This window comes from Cydia pomonella, chromosome 25 (genome assembly GCF_033807575.1).
Source record: "Cydia pomonella isolate Wapato2018A chromosome 25, ilCydPomo1, whole genome shotgun sequence".
NCBI classification, from domain to species: Eukaryota; Metazoa; Arthropoda; class Insecta; order Lepidoptera; family Tortricidae; genus Cydia; species Cydia pomonella.
In genome coordinates this window covers 7,969,992-7,990,880 of record NC_084727.1, presented here as the reverse complement: position 1 = coordinate 7,990,880, position 20,889 = coordinate 7,969,992, and the positions used below count along the sequence as shown (strand labels likewise).

The 20,889-nt window shown below is 38.7% G+C and overlaps 2 protein-coding genes across 4 annotated transcripts in view; one reads left to right on the top strand and one right to left on the bottom strand.

Moving 5' to 3' along the window:
* Positions 1–4,981, bottom strand: part of LOC133531771 (major facilitator superfamily domain-containing protein 6) — a 28,713-nt gene extending 23,732 nt beyond the window's left edge. The window contains exon 1 of one of the 2 annotated variants that reach the window (XM_061870162.1): positions 4,661–4,981. In XM_061870162.1, coding sequence (XP_061726146.1) covers positions 4,661–4,724 — 64 coding nt within the window. In that variant the 5' untranslated portion in view covers positions 4,725–4,981. The remainder of the gene's footprint in view (positions 1–4,660) is intronic. The other variant, XM_061870161.1, reaches the window with a different exon arrangement.
* Positions 4,982–5,573: 592 nt separating this feature from the next.
* LOC133531774 (F-box/WD repeat-containing protein 11) lies at positions 5,574–19,748 on the top strand. Of its 2 annotated transcripts, none has more exons than XM_061870168.1 (12): positions 5,574–5,947; positions 9,031–9,147; positions 10,095–10,203; positions 12,226–12,412; positions 12,852–12,987; positions 13,757–13,885; positions 15,076–15,267; positions 16,171–16,314; positions 16,807–16,997; positions 18,115–18,232; positions 18,393–18,598; positions 19,597–19,748. In XM_061870168.1, the coding sequence occupies exons 1-11, from the start codon at positions 5,906–5,908 to the stop codon at positions 18,591–18,593; spliced, it is 1,566 nt and encodes a 521-aa protein (XP_061726152.1). In that variant the 5' UTR covers positions 5,574–5,905; the 3' UTR covers positions 18,594–18,598; positions 19,597–19,748. The 2 variants fall into 2 exon arrangements, with proteins under 2 accessions (XP_061726152.1, XP_061726151.1); XM_061870167.1 differs by having other exon boundaries at positions 5,575–5,947; positions 18,390–18,598.
* The last annotated feature ends 1,141 nt before the right edge of the window (positions 19,749–20,889 follow it).

Here is a 20,889-nt window from a genome sequence, read left to right as displayed (position 1 = left end):
TATCCCAATGTAGGTATAATATATGCATAGGCTACGGAGACTGCTTACCATCAGGCGGGCCGTATGCTTGTTTGCCACCGACGTAGTATAATGCAAACGCTCGAAGAAAAAGGCCTATTAGATATCTTCAACACAGTTAAATGAAATTTCGTAAAACTTATCCCAACAAAAACATAAATGCAAAGCCGGGCACCGTTAACGCGTAACCAAAATTGCATTTATTGTACTGCGATACTTGCGTTGCGATAGTGATCTGCTTAATTGTTAGTTTGAGTTCTCTAAGTTTGTTAACTTGGAGACCTGTGGTTACCCTTGTGTAACCTGTTGGTTAGTCGAAAACCCGGCCAAGAGCGTGGCCCGCCGCCACGCTCAGTATCCGTATTTTTGGCCGGATTTTTTTATAATCTGTTAACTTCCAGAACCCAAACTAACAATTCGTATAAGTAGATCACTACCACAAATACCGCAACAATACAATAAATACTGTTTTAGTTACGCGCCTTTGCATAAATGTGAAATGAGAGCCAAGTTCAATACTAAGAATATGTGTTGTTGTTGACTCGCCGACAAAAGGATTCAGATGTATATGGGTGCCAAGTTCAGTGCTGTGTAGAAAATCCTGAAATTATAAAGGATTTGGCTTGGCTAGTTTTTACCAACAAACCAAAATTTAGAAAAGTACCATAGACAAATATAATAACCTATACTTAAAAACTACTTTGTCATCGTTTGTCATTTATGGATTTATGGACATTTGACTTGCGTAATTTATGGACGTCCCCTAACCAAGAACAGAGGATAAGAAAAACTGATTAACTTAATTATTTTGCTAACTCAATTTCGACGACCGGTTTGGCCTAGTGGGTAGTGACCCTGCCTACGAAGCTGATGGTCCCGGGTTCAAATCCTGGTAAGGGCATGTATTTGTGTGATGAGCATGGATATTTGTTCCTGAGTCATGGGTGTTTTCTATGTATTTAAGTATTTATAAATATTTATATATTATATATATCGTTGTCTAAGTACCCTCAACACAAGCCTTATTGAGCTTACCGTGGGACTTAGTCTATTTGTGTAATAATGTCCTATAATAATATTTATTTGTTAATTTAGAAAGTAAATTTAATATAAACGTAGCCAAAGTAAAAGTGCATCCCCATTAAAGCTTGACCTTGCTTACTTTAAGAATTCATTGACACAGATATGTACATAATAAAATACATAACAGTTGAATGCTAAATTAAAACCATTGTTACAGAGAATGGTGAATAATTGGTGCTTAAATTACTTCATTAGAAACATTTTACGATAAGAAAAATCCAGTGTATTTCATTTGTAGGATTGACGTAAATGGGTCGATTTATATTATATTGTCGATTTTTTTTTCGTTACATTTGGATAAAATTTGGCTGGTTTAAGGGGCCCATTGATTAACAGCCCGCTGGACGGTATCGGTCTGTCAGTTAGAAAAAGTTGACAGTTCCAAACAACTGACATGCTGACACAGTCCAGCAGACTGTTAATCAGTGGGCCCCTTTAGAGCTCCTATTTTGGCTGGACGGAAAAAATGCGAAATAACAACTTGTGTCAAAAAAAAAAATGTAATTTTGTGACGAGTTACGAAAATACTACCCGTTTTCATGACTTAGGGGAAGTTTTTTAAACTTATGGTGACATCTATATTTTACAGAATACGCAATCTATCTATCCACCAAAATAGAATCCAACAAAATATTGTTATGATTATATGGGCATAAATATGTACACAGAAATTAAAAACTTTTTCATTAGAATTTTTATGAAAATGTCTTGTCTTAGTACTTGAATAAGCATTCAAACATCAAACATTTATTCAGCAATTAGGCCACAGGTGTATTTTTCAATGTAAATTTTTTACAAATGATAAAAATAACCAAATATAAAAAAAAATAAAAAAATACAATTACAAATATGGAATCAATGAAATATTAGATAATTTATAAGAGATGTATACAGTCTCTAAATGTCGAATTACACAAATAAAAGTATGATAAAAAAATACAAACAACAAATCCTAAAATTCGTTAGACATGTAAAAGTCTCTACATATCAGAGATAAAAATATAATTAAAAACAATCATTAAATTATCCTTACAGATGTAAAGAGTCTCCAAATTTGAATTATTATATAAACTATTAAAAGACAAGAAATTTTAAATCAGACAAACAGACAAGAACCATATGAAGTGTCTCATGTTAATGCTAATCAAAAGTAAAATTTCATACTAATAACATAACATGTACCCCATATAAGCTTAAACAGACCGGTCTCCATAAACAGAACCCGTTCACAAGTATGATGCATATCTCAGCCATCACCTCCCTCAACCTTCACTCGGGAAAGTTGAAATATTTATTGAAATTGCTTCATTTAATGAAATAACTTCTTATTACTATTTGTCTTAACAACTTAGGACAATTAAAACAAAAAATATTACTTTGCTGTTCCGCGAAAAGGGAATATGCTTGTCAATCAGTGCTAACCTGTTATACTTGCATATTTTTACATGCAATTAATGTTCATGTAGGACATCCATCTTAAACTGTTTTTTTTGGTGGCTCTGGATAAATATATTTTGTTTGATTTCATTTTTTACTGAATATAGACTAAAATACTCTTAATACAGTCTATTATTTTTATTTAACTAGAATGGGTAATAAACTCATTTAAAAAAATTTTGGATGAAGGGTTTTGTAAGATTCTTTCTTTAATAATATAAAATTAGTCAGAAATATTTAAAAAATAGGCTATTATAATTTACTGTTTTGCGAATCCGTTTCTTTTTACTGCCTGGCTAAGATGGTCGGTTTTTTATTATCTGTCATCATGCCTGTCACGTTCTAACAAGTACGTAAGTGCGAAAGTGACGCATGACTTGACAAGTGATAAAAATGCGACCATGATACCGCAGCTGGGCTATAATACAAGATAAAATACGTGCAATAACCTCCTACGACCCAAATTTTTAGAGGGTACATCCGAGGAAGACCCAATGTCCTAATATTAGAACTAATTAATAAAGTCCTGAACGCCCAGAACAAAAATTGTTCATATCTGGTTAACCCTAGCAAGTACAAGTTTTATATTTTAGGGGTGTTATAATAATGATTTAGGCTTGCCAGGAAATAAAAAAAAAACACTATAATCTTTTGTTCTATATTTAGCACTTTGGGCTTTTACTTATAATATAAATCACATCAATCAGTCTTGAAAATCTTATAGAAAACAAGAGTTTTAACACTTTATACTATCAGAAATCAACTTAATCATCATTAATATCATCTAAGATACAAAAAAATAGCATGCTTCACAGCAGGAACTTAAATTTTCTACAGAAAAAACAAATTTTAACATTCAAATCAACAAAATATTCCTTTTGAATTTTTTTTGTTAACATAATTAATCTTCTTTTATTTAAAAACTACAGAAAAAGGATCATCATAAATAGTCACTACAAAAATAGACCAATATAAAACTTAAGCATTTACATTTAAGTCTAATTTTACAAAGCAGTAACTACAAAAACCACTTACAAAATGTAAATTTTAACAATCAAAAACATAACGATCGACCTCGACCTCGTCCTCGAATAAGTTGCGGGGCTGGCGGAGGGCTTGCACTCACAGGTTCTGAGCTGGTACTGCTGTCACTGTCGCTTTCGATGGCCGTGTTCTCCACAGGATATACTCGTCGTCTGTATCATTCCCTCCAAAAGGATCATCTTCGTCGTCTTCGAAATCAGACTGCTGGAGTAAATCCAACACTTGACTATCTTTTAAAGCTGAAAAAAAAACTTTATAAACCCGACGGCCTAATACTAGGACAATATCAGCTAATTTCTACCTAAATATCTATAATTTTCTTTATCACACGGACACATAAACACATTAGAGTAAGGAGCATAGTAAATCAATATGAAAAGCAATTTATGGTATGACCGCCCAGTGTACTAGTACTAGAACGAATACATTTTCATACAAGAATCATATTAAAATATACGAAATTAAGTTGAAATAACAGTATTTACGAATGATTTATTTCTTTATCTCGAAAATAAAACCAATCGTAGTGAATAAAATGTAAAGATTACAAAGATAATAATAAGTTAAACTAACCTCTTCTCGTTGCACGTGTCATTGCTGCGACGTCTTGTGACAGAAGACCGAAAACATCCCTCCCCGCTCACTTCAAGCAGTGCTGCCACAATGCCAAATATATACACTGACTAACCAGTAACGTCAAAATGACATGGCGGGTAATTCAAATCCACCTGGAGCGTGTAAATATTTTGTCCTAGTACTATCACGCTGGGTCTTGGCATCAAGTATCTATTTTGATACTTGGGCTTTCACTGCAAACCGATTTTGTCCTAGTATTAGTACTTCGGACCCCAGGAGGATAAACAGGTTTTAAAGTAAAACGTATTTATAAAGCATCACAGAAACAAGATAACAAATTATGGAGATTAGTTGACAGCAGTAAAAGTAGATCAGTGAAAGTTATTTGCATTTCGATTAGATGCAAATTAAGATAATTTAATTAGAATTTTTCTAATGACTATTTAATGACTTGTGTAGACACATATCAATAATAAAATACAAAACTAATGTATGTACTCACCAGCAAAGAAGAAGAAGAAATGCGCTTTTATTGGCACTAAACTCTTGTCCACTTTGAGCTTCATTTTTAAATTTAAGCAATTAAAATAGCCCTATTTTAATCACGACTATATCATTAAACAAATTCAGCTAACACTGAGTGCGTCCTCAGAAAATTCTCGCAGAACAATGCGCGAACAAATATGCGATATACAAAGGTCATTATACTCTCATTTTTATTGAAATATCAACAGCGAAACGACTGTTTACACCACACAGCTGTGTACTTTGCTTTGCTTATATACAATGATTTTTCGACTTCGTTCTTCGCTCGCCTGACACTGACAGTGACGTATTGTTGCACGCGGTATTGCTAGAATAGGAAGTAAAATTCCGCCGAATATCAAATAAGTCTAAGTGATCTCTAACTCTGCACTGCACACTGGTCTTTGAAATGTCATCTTTCATGAGAATTTTACGTGCCATTTTACGTGCTTGCTGTTCCGCCTTTTTATTAGTAGTGTTCTATCTTTTATAGTCTACTATCATAACTATTTGAAAAATATACATGCAATAAAATAAAGATAATAGAAATATTTTCTTATAATACGTTTATCTCTAATTTCTGGTTAAAAATAAAATGATGGCAACATTGAAAAAGATTTTTTTTAATGACTTTGTCTAATTAATTGTTTGAGTTCCTATATTTTTGCCATCAAACATGGGTTCAAAGAAAAAAAATTGTTATGGAACCCCGAACAGTGTATCCGAACTGTAAAATTTAGCATAGAGACTATGGTACTTAATTTCCTATTTTATAAATTCCCCCATAATTCTCCCAAAATAATGTATTTCTTAAACAATTCTTAAATAAATAAATTCAATTTATGTTAATTTATTGTAAAGTTAATTTCGTCTTTTGATTTTCATTAAATGTTTAATTCATTTTGTCGTAGAGAGCGGTACCTTTTAGGACATGTACAACGAGTTGTAACAACAGTCATTCGGGGACTACTTGAAACTTTAATGAACAAATTGTATTATTATTATAATTGAATGGTTCTTCCATTCTAACACGTCACCAAATGTGCAATGACATAAGTTTAGAGAAATTAGTTCAAATAGCTTCAGTGATAACTTGTCAGTAGTCAGTCAGTGCTTGTGCTTGACGTCACGCGAGCGATGATCACTGTAACCGAGCGATTGTGATTTAGTTAATAGTGGTGATTTTATTAGACTATTTGATGTTTTCAGTGATATAGTAAAAATGGAGACTGAAAGGATGATAGAAGATACAACGCCGCCTCAGGTATGGCCTCAAATATTATTTAGAGCAATTCCATTCTGTCATGGCTGATCCGCCATCTTTGGCAGCACTCAGTTTGATTTCGATTATTTTGTGTTTTGAGGGCAACCTAATATGATTTAACTTTTACTAGTAATATGCATTTTTTACACGTTTTTTATGACTTTCTCTACACACCGTACCGTTTTAGGATGGAGTAGTTTATAGTTAAACTAATAAAGTACCTTTTTTCCTGCATTGCGGACGTTTCCGAGAATCATACTTTTTTATTAATCATTGTATTCATCTTTATTTTCTTGCCATCAAAAGCTTAATCCACATTCTTTTAACTCAGTTAAAGTTTGAAATAGTATGAGTCATTCATATTAGTCGTAAGAACAAATCCTAGAGTCAAACTTTTACCATTGTTAGATACCGTTAGATTTGCTGAAAAACCTTTTCAAATCGCCAACAATGCCTGTAAAACTGTGTTTTCAACGATTTTCATACAGTGGTCTCCTATTCTAAGCTATTTTTGCTCGATTCATAGCTTGTTACAATCAAAAAATATGGTGTTCCACTTTCGCGTGATTTCGCAATGATGTTCAGAAGATTGCCATGACATAACGAGGTTCCGCTTGACTGTCGATTACATGCAGCAGTTATGAGCAATGATTACTTATCTGTTCACAATGGAATGCCATAGTTACATGCTAGACTTGTTTGTACCTGGGTCATACACATAATAAGTATGCTTAACTCGTTCGCGTCTTTCCTGTAGACATCACAAAGGTAAGAGAAGCAAAAGCTAATTTTTATGCTGCACCCTTACATGCGGTATACATTTTTTCAGTAATATAAATATTATAGGACATTATTACACAAATTGACTAAGTCCCATGGTAAGCTCAATAAGGCTTGTGTTGTGGGTACTTAGACAACGTTATATATAATATATATAAATCCATAGAGAACACCCATGACTCGGAAAGAAATATCCATGCCCTTACCAGGATTTTAACCTGGGACCATAGGCCATACCGATCACCGAAATGTATCAACAAGAGACAGTACTTGAGACTGAAATAAGACAAATGTGATATAAATGTACCTGGTACATTAACTTTCATTGATTTGCCCACAGAAGGGTCTTTGTCTGAAATGTGTTTGACTCACCTGAAATATTAGCTGTCTCCGTTCAGTTATTAAGTATTATTATCAATAATAACATTATGCATGTATTGTGGAATAATTAATAGTATAAATAATATACACCTGGTTTTCTTCACCCTTATTATATAAATTATAGATTTTTCAGAATTTTTTATAATGTCTTACTGCTGGGCAAAGACCTCCTCTTATGTTGGGTTTTATTTATAATAAAATAGTTTTTCAAGAAATCTATTTGAATTCTTTATTCAGATCAATTAAACTCTGAACCAGGGATCAGGGTTTTGGTTGCCACTCAGGGTGAATGACCTCAATAACTTAACTAGTTATTTTATAAATATGTTATCCAACACTAATAAGTTTTTGGCAAAAAAATCATTTTTGGTACAAGCTTTTATCGCTGACTACTTTTCTTTCCACAGGCAACTAATACTCATCCAGCCATTTCTAAAAACCCCAAACACAATTAGTTTGCATTATTGTATGACAGAGTTCCTATTGCCACCTCCTGTCTCCATTGTCAGATCAGCTTGATGGTACCATAATATTGCATTGTCACCTGACTTACATAGGTATGCAAATTTTCAGCTTCATTGGAAACCGGGAAGTGGGTCAATTTTAACTTGCAAGATTTGACCTGTACATACATACATAGTTAGTACATTGTAAGTTAGTAAGCATTAAGTAAGTAGCTTAAAAAAAGTGTTCATTTCAAGCAGCTTAAAACTTGTGGCCAGTGATTATGAGCTTTTCCAGACTATCTGGCCTTGTCCTACAACCACCAACCATTGTTATAGTATGTATCCAAAGTCAAGTATCTGATACAATATTACAGAGACGTATAGTCTCCAGAATAATACATTAAGTTAGAAGAACTATATCCGTTCAGAAAACTCATAATGTTATCTTGTAAAGCTTATATTTTGATGCATATTTTCATCTTCAATATGGGGTTGGCAAAGTTTGCATAGATGGCGCCAAAACAGGTTTCCCCTGTCTATAGTTATGCCGTTCTCAAGAACATTCTCGCACACGAACATAGTAAACAGAACATTCTCAAGAATGGCACAACTATACCCCTGTCTGTTTTGTCTTATAAGATTTGGCTTAAAATGATAGCATCCAGGTCATAATATCTTCCCCAGCAGGCTAAGCATGGGCGCATTTTTATCGCTTGTCACCATGCCTGTCCTGTTCTAACAAGTATGTAAGTGCGAAAGTGACAGGCATGGTGACAGGCTCATCTAAATTGGTCCAGCGGTTTTGAGCGTGAACACAGAATAATACTGTACAGAAATGACACTTCCTACAAGACTGAAGTTTGACAGCGATTCAGGGACGAATCATGCTGTCCCTTTCTAATGTAATTCAGGTCATTATCTTATCTGTGGTTGAGCATGTATAGGGCGTCAAGTTGTGCCAACCCTAATAATTGCTCGGAGCAATGCGAATGTAGCCGAGAAAAGCCGAAAGGAGGAGTGTCGCCTCACTGGCGTGAAGAGCTATTAGGCACACATACAGAAGGAGTTATGTACTAGTAGGGATCATATCTGCAGCCCTGGGCACTTGAGGCTTTAGGCCGTGGCTGGATGCACGCGGCGGGCGGCGCATCGAGCGGGGCGGCGGGCGGCTTGCCGCGCCGCCGCCGCTGCCGTCCAGAACAACTTATTTTATTTCAAGTCTACACATTTTGTTCGTGCCGCTTGGAACCGTATGGCGGTGGTCCGCGGCCATAGTTGCTTTTTGTTAACCTTTTGACCGCCAAAGACGTCATATGACGCGCGCGGCTACAGCCCAATATCAACCTTCATGCGTACCGACAAGGTTCACGATTACGCGCCGCGTGCGATAGGCGTGGCGTTCAAAAGGTTAATATGTATTTCAGTTATTATAATTAGTCCATAGTGGCCATCAATAACCAATTTTTTCTTCACCAGGTGACATCCTTAACGTCGCTGGACACGGGCGTGCGGCCTGCCCCGAGCAGCCCGGCGTACACCGCCGAGCGAGACACATGCCTCAACTTGTTCGCGAGATGGAACGAGACAGACCAGGTGGGTGTATGGTATTGTAGACAGTCCTAAAAGTATCTGGTAGTAAAAGGTAGGTTACAAGGAAATGTCAACGCGTATGTATGGAGCGCTGGTGGCCTAGCGGTAAGAGCGTGCGACTTGCAATCCGGAGGTCGCGGGTTCAAACCCCGGCTCGTACCAATGAGTTTTTCGGAACTTATGTACGAAATATCATTTGATATTTACCAGCCGCTTTTCGGTGAAGGAAACATCGTGAGGAAACCGGACTAATCCCAACAAGGCCTAGTTTACCCTCTGGGTTGGAAGGGCAGATGGCAGTCGCTTTCGTAAAAATTAGTGCCTACGCCAAATCTTGGGATTAGTTGTCAAGCGGACCCCAGGCTCCCATGAGCCGTGGCAAAATGCCGGGACAACGCGAGGAAGAAGAAGTCAACGCGTATGTACTAGAATTGCAAACGCCCATAGGCTGCGGTGGCTGCTTAAAATCAGGCAGACTGCTGGCTGTTTGCCACCGGCGTGGGATAAAAAAATACTCGATATGTGTACTCTGAAACTTTCTGTTGGTTGAGAATACATGGCTTGTTTGAATCCTCATCTTAGATTTTCACACGACTCAGTTTTTTAGGCTATTTCAATTGCGTATGCAGCACATTGCCGGCTACACACAGTGTGTTTTCAAGGCCCTTCTTGGGGCCCTTGAACACCGCGACTTTTTACGAGGCGTTTCTCGACGTACGCCGTCCATGTGCGCGTGTATTGATGCAAACGCGCGTTTGAATTGCGACATACGCAAACAAACTGCTTGGTAGAATGAAAAACGCCGAAAAGTGGCGGTGTGCAAAGGCCTTATTATCTATCTTTTATTTGCTCTTATTGAGGAAATCTGAAGTGAAATCATCATACCTGAAATACCTTTTAAGAATCTGTTTTGTTCTTCTGCCATAAAATGTAATTTATCCGTTTTCCAGGTGGAGTTTGTAGAACAGCTCCTGGCACGCATGTGCCACTACCAGCATGGACACATCAACGCATACCTCAAGCCCATGCTGCAGAGGGACTTCATCAGCATGTTGCCCAGTGAGTGTTTTTATCAGTTATAGAGTATGTGCCACTACCAGCATGGACACATCACCGCATACCTCAGGCCCATGCTGCAGAGGGTCTTCATCAGCATGCTGCCCAGTAAGTGCGTAAAAAAATACGCTAAGGTCAATACGGGTAAGTGTGGCATAGGAGCAAGTGTGGCTGGCCTTCAGATTGGGGCCTGTTTACACATTGATTACTGTTTATTGTGAGTTATCCAGTTGCTCCTTGCGTATAGTGGTAAATGTATGAAGTCCCAATAAACAGTAATCAGTGTGTAAATAGGCCCAATATGACGGCCAGCCACACGTACCCGTATTTACTTTTAGGTCTTGTCTAAGCCCTGACTTTCTGACCAGCGATCAACCATTTCCCACGCAAGAAACGCGAAGTCCATTTCACAAAAATCTTAACAAGCCAACATTCCACAGTTTGTATTTAACGTCTAGTTTAGACGTAGGTTTTAGTGCTCTAAGACGATTCTAAAAGATTTTATTGATTTATTACCAAATTACCAGAGCATAATTAATTTTTGTAAATATTTCGAGCGGCAATGTATTTCGTACATCTTAGTCACTTGTGACAGTTGTGACGTCGCGTCCTTAAATGCGACGCTTTGAGTTAAAGAAAGTAGTAATACATTGCTTGCTGAACTAATTAACACAAATACGTGAAATTATATTACCAAGTAAATCCGAGGTGGCCGTTTTAAGTACAACAGTTACACATATACAGTAATTCCGCCAAAAACGCGAAGCTGGAAAGCGGGTAAAATATATTTATTTAATAGCGGGTTTATTTAGGTTTATTTTCTCGAATACTTTCCTTCATATATACGGCAGACCAAAAAAAGCGATGGTCGTGAAAGCAGATAATATGAGCGTAAATTGGCTCACACGAGAGTATGCCCAGGATCGCGCAGTGGAGGAAAGCAAGTAGGAAACAGAACTCTGGCAAAAGCCGGGATAACGCTAGGTAGAAGATTGTATATCTTAAACGTTTGTTTCGCATTTCCCTACCCGATCGTTCACAATGCGAAAACGATCTCTAGATAGCATTGAATCGCAAATCGCGGTTCGCGGTTACTTATATTTGAAATTTAAATTCAGTCTGTCGTAAACAAATTGATATTCCAAGTGTTTAAAGTAGGTATATTCTGAATTTTATTAGATTTTAAAACTTTAGATTCAGTTTTTTTGTATCATCTCGTAATTACCGTTTACAGTACATATGGGGCTACTTTATAGCACTAGTGCGAGAAGTAGCATATTATGTTACTGTGTCGAACATTTAAAGGGCCATATGTACTGTAAAACGTTGTACGATACATGTGCGAATAGGTAATTCGCAACTCGTGTCGATTTAAAACACTCCCTTCGGTCGTGTTTTAATTTATCGCCACTCGTTTCGAATTTCCTATTTTTCGCACTTGTATCGTAATGTACTATTTGCTGGCATTATTTGAAGCAATTACAAAATATTTAACAATAAAAAAAATTGACTACAATTTTTTTTCATTACAAGTTTGAGAAAAACACTTTATAAATCTCGGCTAAAAACAGGGTTGTCGGCTGTGTATCTACCTACTACTTGGCCTGCCCTTCGTTTTCCGGCCTGTATGCTCTTTCATTTTCTAGCCCTTCAAGTAGCAAACTTCATTTTGAGTTGTTGGAAATGTAATTTTTTGTCAATTAAATAAATTTCAGATACATTCCCGCTGCGGGAGTGTGCCAGATCGAAGGCTAGTCTTACTCGAGTGCATCTATTCATTTAATCTATTAGGTACTTCTTAATTTAACAAAATGTGACGTTTCAGGGGTAAAGGTGCTTCGGCGCTTATATATACTACTGTTGATGAAATAGGAACGAGTCGCCTTGCGACGAAATTGTGGTGCGAAGCAAACGTCTTACCTAAGGCTAAAAGCACGGGCTGCCTGTTCCGCGCGAGGTGGCTCCTGTGTATACCCGCCTACTGTTTTTAAAGAAATAACATCAATAAATTTTCGTTCTCCACAGAAAAAGGCCTCGACCACGTCGCCGAAAACATCCTCTCGTACCTCGACGCCAGCTCCCTCTGCGCAGCGGAACTGGTCTGCCGCGAGTGGCAGCGGGTCATATCAGAAGGCATGCTGTGGAAGAAACTGGTGGAACGGAAGGTCCGGACTGATTCACTGTGGAAGGGACTCGCTGAGAGGAGAGGATGGTGAGTATCTGTTACTTTACTTGACTGTTTACTGAGCTGGTCTGAGAGTGGGTCATATCAGAAGGCATGATGTGGAAGAAACTGGTGGAATGGAAGGTCCAGACTGAATCGCTGTGGAGGGGCCTCGCTGAGGCGAGAGGATGGTGAGTCTCTGTTACTTTATCTTGACTGTTAACTGAGCTGGTCTGAGAGTGGGTCATATCAGAAGGCATGCTGTGGGACAAACTGGTGGAACAGAAGGTCCGGACTGACTCATTCTGAAGGGACCTTGCTGAAAGTGGCTAAAGGCTGCAGAATTCTGTGAAAGAAGAACTGTATTAATTGGAGAATGACGGGTAGTCTATCTCGCGTACGTAATACTATCACGGGATTCCTGTGCTAAGACTCAATGCGCCTACTGAGAATGAGCCATGTTATTCATTTGATGTATTTATTTCAGGAACCAGTATTTATTCAAACCGAAGCCAGGTTGCCAGCACCCGTCACACTCGTTCTACAGACAGCTCTTCCCCAAGATCATACAAGACATACGCTCCATTGAGGACAATTGGAGAATGGGCCGACATAATTTACAGGTATTTGCCATGGACCTAAAAAATTTAAAGGCTAAACTGTGGCTTCAACACACGCCAATTTCGTTCGCACACATACTTACTTTTTGGGTTTGGGCTATAAGGGATATTACGCAAAACTGCGTAGGGGGCGCCTGTAGCACATACTGAGGGCCGGTTTTAAAAATAGCGGTAAATACCGGTTTATTTCGGTTGTACTCCAAACGTACATTAGACGCGAACGCTTTAAGAACTTTATTGTAACTTGCACAGTCTGGGCTATCAAAATCGCTGCCAACTTAGCTTGGTCTAACTCTAACCTATTGCATGTCCAGTTGTAACCCTTATAGGGTCAGATCAAGCTATGATGATGACTCATCTTTAATGTCAAATATCTATGAAAATATGATGTTTATAATGGCACCCATTGTTTTTTTTTTTTTTTAATAAATATTATATGACATTATTACACAAATTGACTAAGTCCCACAGTAAGCTCAATAAGGCTTGTGTTGAGGATACTTGGACAACGATATATATAATATATAAATATTTATAAATACTTAAATACATAGAAAACACCCATGACTCAGGAACAAATATCCATGCTCATCACACGAATACATGCCCTTACCAGGATTTGAACCCGGGACCATCAGCTTCGTAGGCAGGGTCACTACCCACTAGGCCAAACCGGTCGTCAAAATTGTTACATTCAAAGTTTAAACTGACTGTATTTTTTCCTGTTAAGTTATAATTACTATATGCTGCTTATACTGCTTTATTGTTACAGAGGATAAACTGCAGATCAGAAAACTCAAAAGGCGTGTACTGTTTACAATACGACGACAACAAAATAGTGTCCGGACTGAGAGATAACACAATCAAAATATGGGACAGGATGTCGTTAAAGTGCGTTAAGGTATGTACTAGATAAAGGTAGTTTATTTTCCAAGTAGGCATATTACAGTGCGCTTATGAAGGTCAATTAAAGCTACGCCGGCTCTAACCCTACCTCTGCCCGAGAAGATTTAAATAATACAAATATGAGCACGGGAAAATAGCCCTATTTATCCAAATAACAACTGTGGTTTTTTTATTGAATTTCGGGGCTATTTAACGAGCTAGCCAGTTAGGAAGAGTTAATAATCGGGCTCTAGCCGTGACCAGTGGTAACTAAACATGGACTTTAACATCAACAATATGATGGATTAAGTAGCAACCATAAAAGTGTGGCATTTAAGTAAATTACTAGTAAGTCCAAAGCTAGATCGGCAGCCGCAACTGCATAAAGTGAGGTCGTTATGTATGAAGATCTTGCCATTTCCCCGAATCCCCATCATATGTGTCGGAGAAGTTGTCATGGATGTCCCACTTGTAGGTCATTAGGGGCACGTCATTGCAGTGTTCAGTTGGTGACACCGCGACATGCCTCAGCAGCTTTTCGTGGGAGCTTTAAGTACATGGCCACCCGCTGCGGGAATAATATTCCTCCTCCTCTCAGGGATCTACTAAATAAGTTTTGAAGCCAAACTTAAAACATTAACATTTCAACACCAGCGGCAACAGGAAACATTAAGGCACATAATTGGTATTTTAGCTTTTGATAATAATTGTAGGCAAACAAACCTATTTGTATAGTAATTTAGTATTGTCATGTTTATAACAAGAATATGTTAAATTAAATTATAATATTTTACTAGTAATCAAGTCAATAATAATACATATATTTCTGAATTTTCTATCCTTTTCTCTTTACCACCCAATGCGTCAGTCTATGTAGTTTTTTTTATCATTTCTTTTCATTTAGTTGTCTTGCATCACAATTGCGTGTGATCTTAATTTTCTGCACCTCATTTGACAAAGTAAACTGTAACTATGTAAACATTGGACACTTATGTAGTCTTATTTATTTAAATATATAAGATAGAAAGTGGATGGTCAATGAACGAAATTGTTCGTGCGTAGCGACCATACCTTAACTGTCAGGAGAATGTTATTCCCGGTGACGTAAGTGGGAAATCAGCGCGCTGATGTCTCAATTCTCGCCTAGTGCGAAGAATGTTAAAGTATGCTTTATCTTGTACGTTAATGATAATGAATTTCTCCCAGGAACTACAAGGCCACACCGGCTCCGTGCTGTGCCTGCAGTACGACTCGCGCGCCATCATCTCCGGCTCGTCCGACAGCACCGTCCGCGTGTGGGACGTCAACACCGGCGCCATGCTCAACACGCTCATACACCACTGCGAGGCTGTCCTACATCTACGCTTCTGCAACGGCATGATGGTCACCTGCAGCAAGGTACGGCAAGGCACCACCTCATACTTTGAAGACAGTTCACTCTGTATAACTTACGTTATACAGTTCAGAGCAGTTCTTCATAATTGTACCCCCTCTCCAGGGTCATCCATCAGATCAGATACGACCGATTCTTGAAATTGTTAAAGGTAAAAAAAAGGTAGACCGACCCGCTCAGTATTGTTTGTAGGTAACTATGGGTTGGAGTTATGGTGTGCGTTATAGTATGGACTACGCACACTTATCGCCATCGGGACGGCTTTGACTCGAAACGACAATTTATTTATTTATTTATTTTATTTACATGGAGAACCAACAGCTATAACTATGCTAATAACAACATAAATAGTGACACAGAGCCAATTATAGGATCTCACATATAGCAACATCTTAATATTTAACATTAAGTTAAATAACACGCACTATTTTACATAGGCACATGCAATAATATGTTAACAACGTTATGTATAGGGATGTTCACTGTATTTAAAATAAGTTACCAGAATATTACTAGAAAAACGTAGACAGAAGTTATTTTCAGACACAATTTCTATTTTATAAATTGTATAGTAAATTAGTAAATTAATACCTAACAATCTATTTTATACATATTGAGTAGCAAACAGAAACTGCAGTTATTATGATCAATGAAATATCTTATAATAAATATATTGGACTTAAAAATTAGAAATCTAGAAGCTATACCTACTTTACAAAAAGATGAACAGACATAATGTATCTGTAATAACCTGTCACAGTATTTTACAGTGGCAACACAAAAAGAGTTCTGTCACCAAAGAGGTCATGTAAAGAACGCGTGCTATAACCCTGAATAAACCGTAATTAATTAATTTACAGTTTTATTTGGCTCCAAATTATAATAGTATCAATTACTTTTTGTTCCAGGACCGATCAATAGCAGTATGGGACATGACGTCGACAACAGAAATAATGCTCCGCCGCGTGCTGGTCGGGCACCGCGCCGCCGTCAACGTGGTCGACTTCGACGAGAAGTACATCGTCAGTGCCAGTGGAGACAGGACCATCAAGGTACTGGGATTGTGGACCTTGTGTCTAGGCGATAGGGTTCAATAGCAGTGACATGACGACGGACATCATGCTCCGCCGTGTACTGGTCGACTTCGACGAGAAGTACATCATTAATTAAGGTACCATCGTCTTCGACGAGGTTTACAGAAGTGTCGGCTTTATTGTTTGGGCGTCATAATTACAGAAGCAACAGCGACAAGTAATGTACTGCAACAAGGGGTGTGCTTAATTTTTTTTTCTTAGGGGTTAAATCGGGCTCCTATTCTTAAAAAAAAATCAATTAGGTAGTTAATTTTTGTTTTATCCCATTCTTACTAATACATATAATTTTCTGTCAAAAGGACTAAGACAACCGATTAATAGCAAGTGGAGACTTGTAGCGCGATTATGACTAATGCAACAATTGTATCACTCCATGACCTAGTCCAGGTCCTGGACCATTTCTGATGTATCGTAAAGGTTACTCTATTGACATTTTTTTTTTCTGTCCAGGTCTGGAACACATCATCGTGCGAATTCGTCCGCACGCTAAACGGTCACAAGCGCGGCATCGCGTGCCTGCAGTACCGCGACCGGCTGGTCGTGTCCGGCTCCTCGGACAACACCATCCGGCTCTGGGACATCGAGTGTGGCCAGTGCATCCGGGTGCTGGAGGGGCACGAAGAGCTCGTCCGCTGTATACGGTCAGTTCAAACCTCAAACACAACTCGAACGCACCTTTTATATATTTTCCTACTCCTCTACTGTTATCTGTCATTTATGCATTCATTAACACGAATATAATAACATACATAAAAGGTTTCAAGAAAAGTCTATATTGTCTATTCCTCATAAAAGCTCTTGTGCTTTTAATCTCTATAACGACGTTACTGCGATTAATGGCCATCAACCTAACAAAACCAAAACGAATACAGTTTTAAACTAAGTGCATTGCTACCAACTTGCAAAATATTCATTTGGTTGCATAGTAAAAATAATTACTTCATAAGTCAGAAACACGCATGTGACACCCGTAATATAGCAACACCCATAGACTACGAAGACCGCTTAGCGTTGCTTGTTAGTCTCCGTAGGCTACGGTGGCCAAAATTGAGAAAAAACTGTCCAAAAATTTAATTTATCAAGTAGCAAGTACCAGGGCCTCATGAGTTACGAGGAGGTGTCGCCGACCGGCCGGCCGCGGCCCGGGGCGGGCCGGGCGCGTGACAAGGTATGCTCGCGCGTCTTGGCTATATACTTTTGCTTTGTTTACCTAAATTAAGATTTATTTTTGTTGACTCGTAGGAAAAATATTGTTCATACATGGCAAGATCCTTTTCTATCACCTCACCTCCAACCGACAGTACAAAATAAAATCTCATCACGCGCGCACCCAAATCGCAACAATATAATTAAAAACTCAAAAATACAAGTGGAAAAAGTACTCCAAGAAGACCAAGAACGTGACGTCAAACATCTGATTTTAGTGTTTGTGGTGAAATACGAACTCAAAATTTTAGTTTTCGGGCTATGAGCTATCGAGGTTAGTTCTTGCCCTTCCAAGTCTTGGTAGTGTCCCGCTCAGAAAACACCATCCGGCTCTGGGACATCGAGTGTGGGTAGTGCATCTGGGTGCTGGAGGGACATGAGGAGCTCTTCTGCTGTATACAGTCAATCCAAGTCTCCAGTAGTGTCTGGCTCAGAAAACACCATCTGGCTCTTGGACAGGGCTAAATGATAAATATCGCGGGCGACACTAAAATCAAACTAAGGACGATACAGAAATTTTTCGGTATGTTAAAATGCCGTTTTTGGTTGCAGGTTCGATAACAAAAGGATAGTAAGCGGCGCGTACGACGGCAAAATCAAAGTGTGGGATCTGCCCGCCGCGCTAGACGTACGCACGCCGCATCAAGAGTTATGTTTAGGGACTTTGGTGGTAAGTTTCTACATGAATTTCCGTGTGTTTGCGTTATTATTCTGTGACCCACTTTTCGTATCCTTCGGTACAGGAAAATAACCTTCTTGTACATGTTCTGTGATGATTCAAAGTGAACTCCTCCGTTTAGTGTTAAATATATCCCCGTTTGCCCCAGGAGCACACGGGCCGCGTGTTCCGGCTGCAGTTCGACGAGTTCCAGATCGTGTCGTCGTCGCACGACGACACCATCCTGGTGTGGGACTTCCTCAACTGCGGCGGCGCCTCGCCCGCCGCCGCGCCCGCGCCCGCCCCCGCGCCCGCGCCCGCGCCCGCGCCGCGCCCGCGCTCGCCCGACCACGACCGCGACCTGTACGACTAGCGCAGGTAAACTACACTCCTGCTGCGCTATGGTAGCCTGGTACTTTCAGATCGCTGTTTAGTGCTCCATTAAGAAGCTAGAGTGCGTGTTCAGATGTTTTTGAACACCTCGGCCGCTCCGATATATCTGATGGCGGCTGTATTGTATACTAATTCCCTACGGGCGGCGTCTCCCCCGCCGCGCCCGCGCTCGCCCGACCACGACCGCGACCTGTACGACTAGCGCAGGTAAACTACACTCCTGCTGCGCTATGGTAGCCTGGTACTTTCAGATCGCTGTTTAGTGCTCCATTAAGGAGCTAGAGTGCGTGTTCAGCTGTTTTTGAACACCTCGGCCGCTCCGATATATCTGATGGCGACTGTCTTGTATACTAATTTCGTAGGGCGTCTCCCCCGCCTGTACGACTAGCGCAGGTAAACTACACTCCTGCCGTCTTATAGTAGCCTGGTATTTTTAGATCTCTATTTAGTGATTAGAAAGGGTTTAATAAGAGATGTAAATTCGCGAGTTAAATAACCGGCAATATGAAGTAAGGAGCGTCGCAAGTAATCGCGCGAATATGTGTGGCCGGCGGAGTGGGCAACATCGCGGCAGCGCGGGGAGCAGTATTTAATTTCATTTAATCATTGCTTTGTGTGTACAAAAAGATCTTATGATTATTATGTTATGTTTCAACACAACCCTGTAAGGGCACTGCAATAAACTTTCAAACGAATCAACTACTTAACCTAATAACACTATTTAATATACATGTAGTGGCCGGCCGTAAGGGTGGCAGAGAGGTCGACACGAATATATATTAAACATTACCTCCGCAGTCTAAATATTCACTTACAGAGTAGGATCCTTTGTCTAAGGAATGCCTTTAAACTTTTTAGGAAATCGTTATCATTTAGCTCAAATATAGTGGCGGTAGTATACAGCGAATTATCACCGTCAGGTGACAATTATCAGTTATCACCGTGAAATACTAAGTGTTATAAACAGTACCTTTTCTTTCCAGGTAATCATAGGAGACCACAAGGAGACTATTATTATATTTTTAACGATATAACAGTGCGCAGTGCCGTGCGACGGATAGATCTAAACCAATCGTGGACTATAATAAATTATTATTAAATATTATTATACTATTAAATGTTAATTTTAAAACTGTTCCGACGTTACCAATTGACTTAGTGCCCTAGAAAATGAAATTGTGTATTGTGCGAGTTAGTTGGCATGATGGAAATAAATTATATTACGTAATGAAGTTTCATAGTGCAAATTATGTCCACTGAAGTAGATGGTGTTGTATGTTTTTGTCGTAGCTGGATTGTCAAACGTCTTGACAAGTTGCTGCATAATGTACAGGACAGAACAGCGCCATCTAGTTTATGCATCTTAAGTATAAATTGCGCGTGTTTCTTAAGGATGAGAAAGGATACCGTGATCTATATTTAACAGATGGTGTCTCAAAATCAAGCGTTAAGGTGCTATTCTGATTGTGACAGCAGTTTTACTTGGTTTTACTGACTTTGGTTATCAGAGGGAACGAACTTTTTAACATTCATTAATTTATTATCATGGTGATTGTATTCAATAACAAACATGGTCATAATCATATTAATACACGCTGGACGTGATATCGGCATGAATTAAAAACTTCAAACAATTCTGGCGCGGGTATTTCCGCCCAATATATCGAAATACTGGGCGGATTTAAATGGGTATGTAAAGGCAGGCAACGGCTCCTATTAATACAATATGATACAAAATTGCGAATTACCTATTGGCATACGTATCGTATAACGTTTTACAGTACATATGGTCCTTTAAATTTTCCACCATAGATACAGATTGAGTATAAGATGCGTAGAATCTAAGACAATTTCGGGCTTCGAATTTGACAGGTAAACGAGATGGCGCTGTACAGCTCCATACATTTGCGGTAACTCTTGATTGTCAAAAGTTTACCTTTGACAAGTCGGTGACCGCAAAACATGTGGCGCAGAACAGCGCCATCTGTTTTCGATGTCAAACTAAGGGGCACGTGACTTTCTTTACCTCTAGATTATAATAAATCAATTCTCTTTGTTTTCTTCATAGTTACGTAATGTGCTAATTATCGCACTAATACGGTAAATTAGCACCACATGCATTGTAAATGTTTTTTTATTAACAATGGTTTCAGATTTCATAAAAAAACGTCGAACCAGCGACAATAGTCGATAATCAATTGTAATTTTTTTGTCATTTGATTCCATAGAGTAATTTCTTGTGCCAACTAACTTGTGTAAAAATGTCTTTGGTCTAT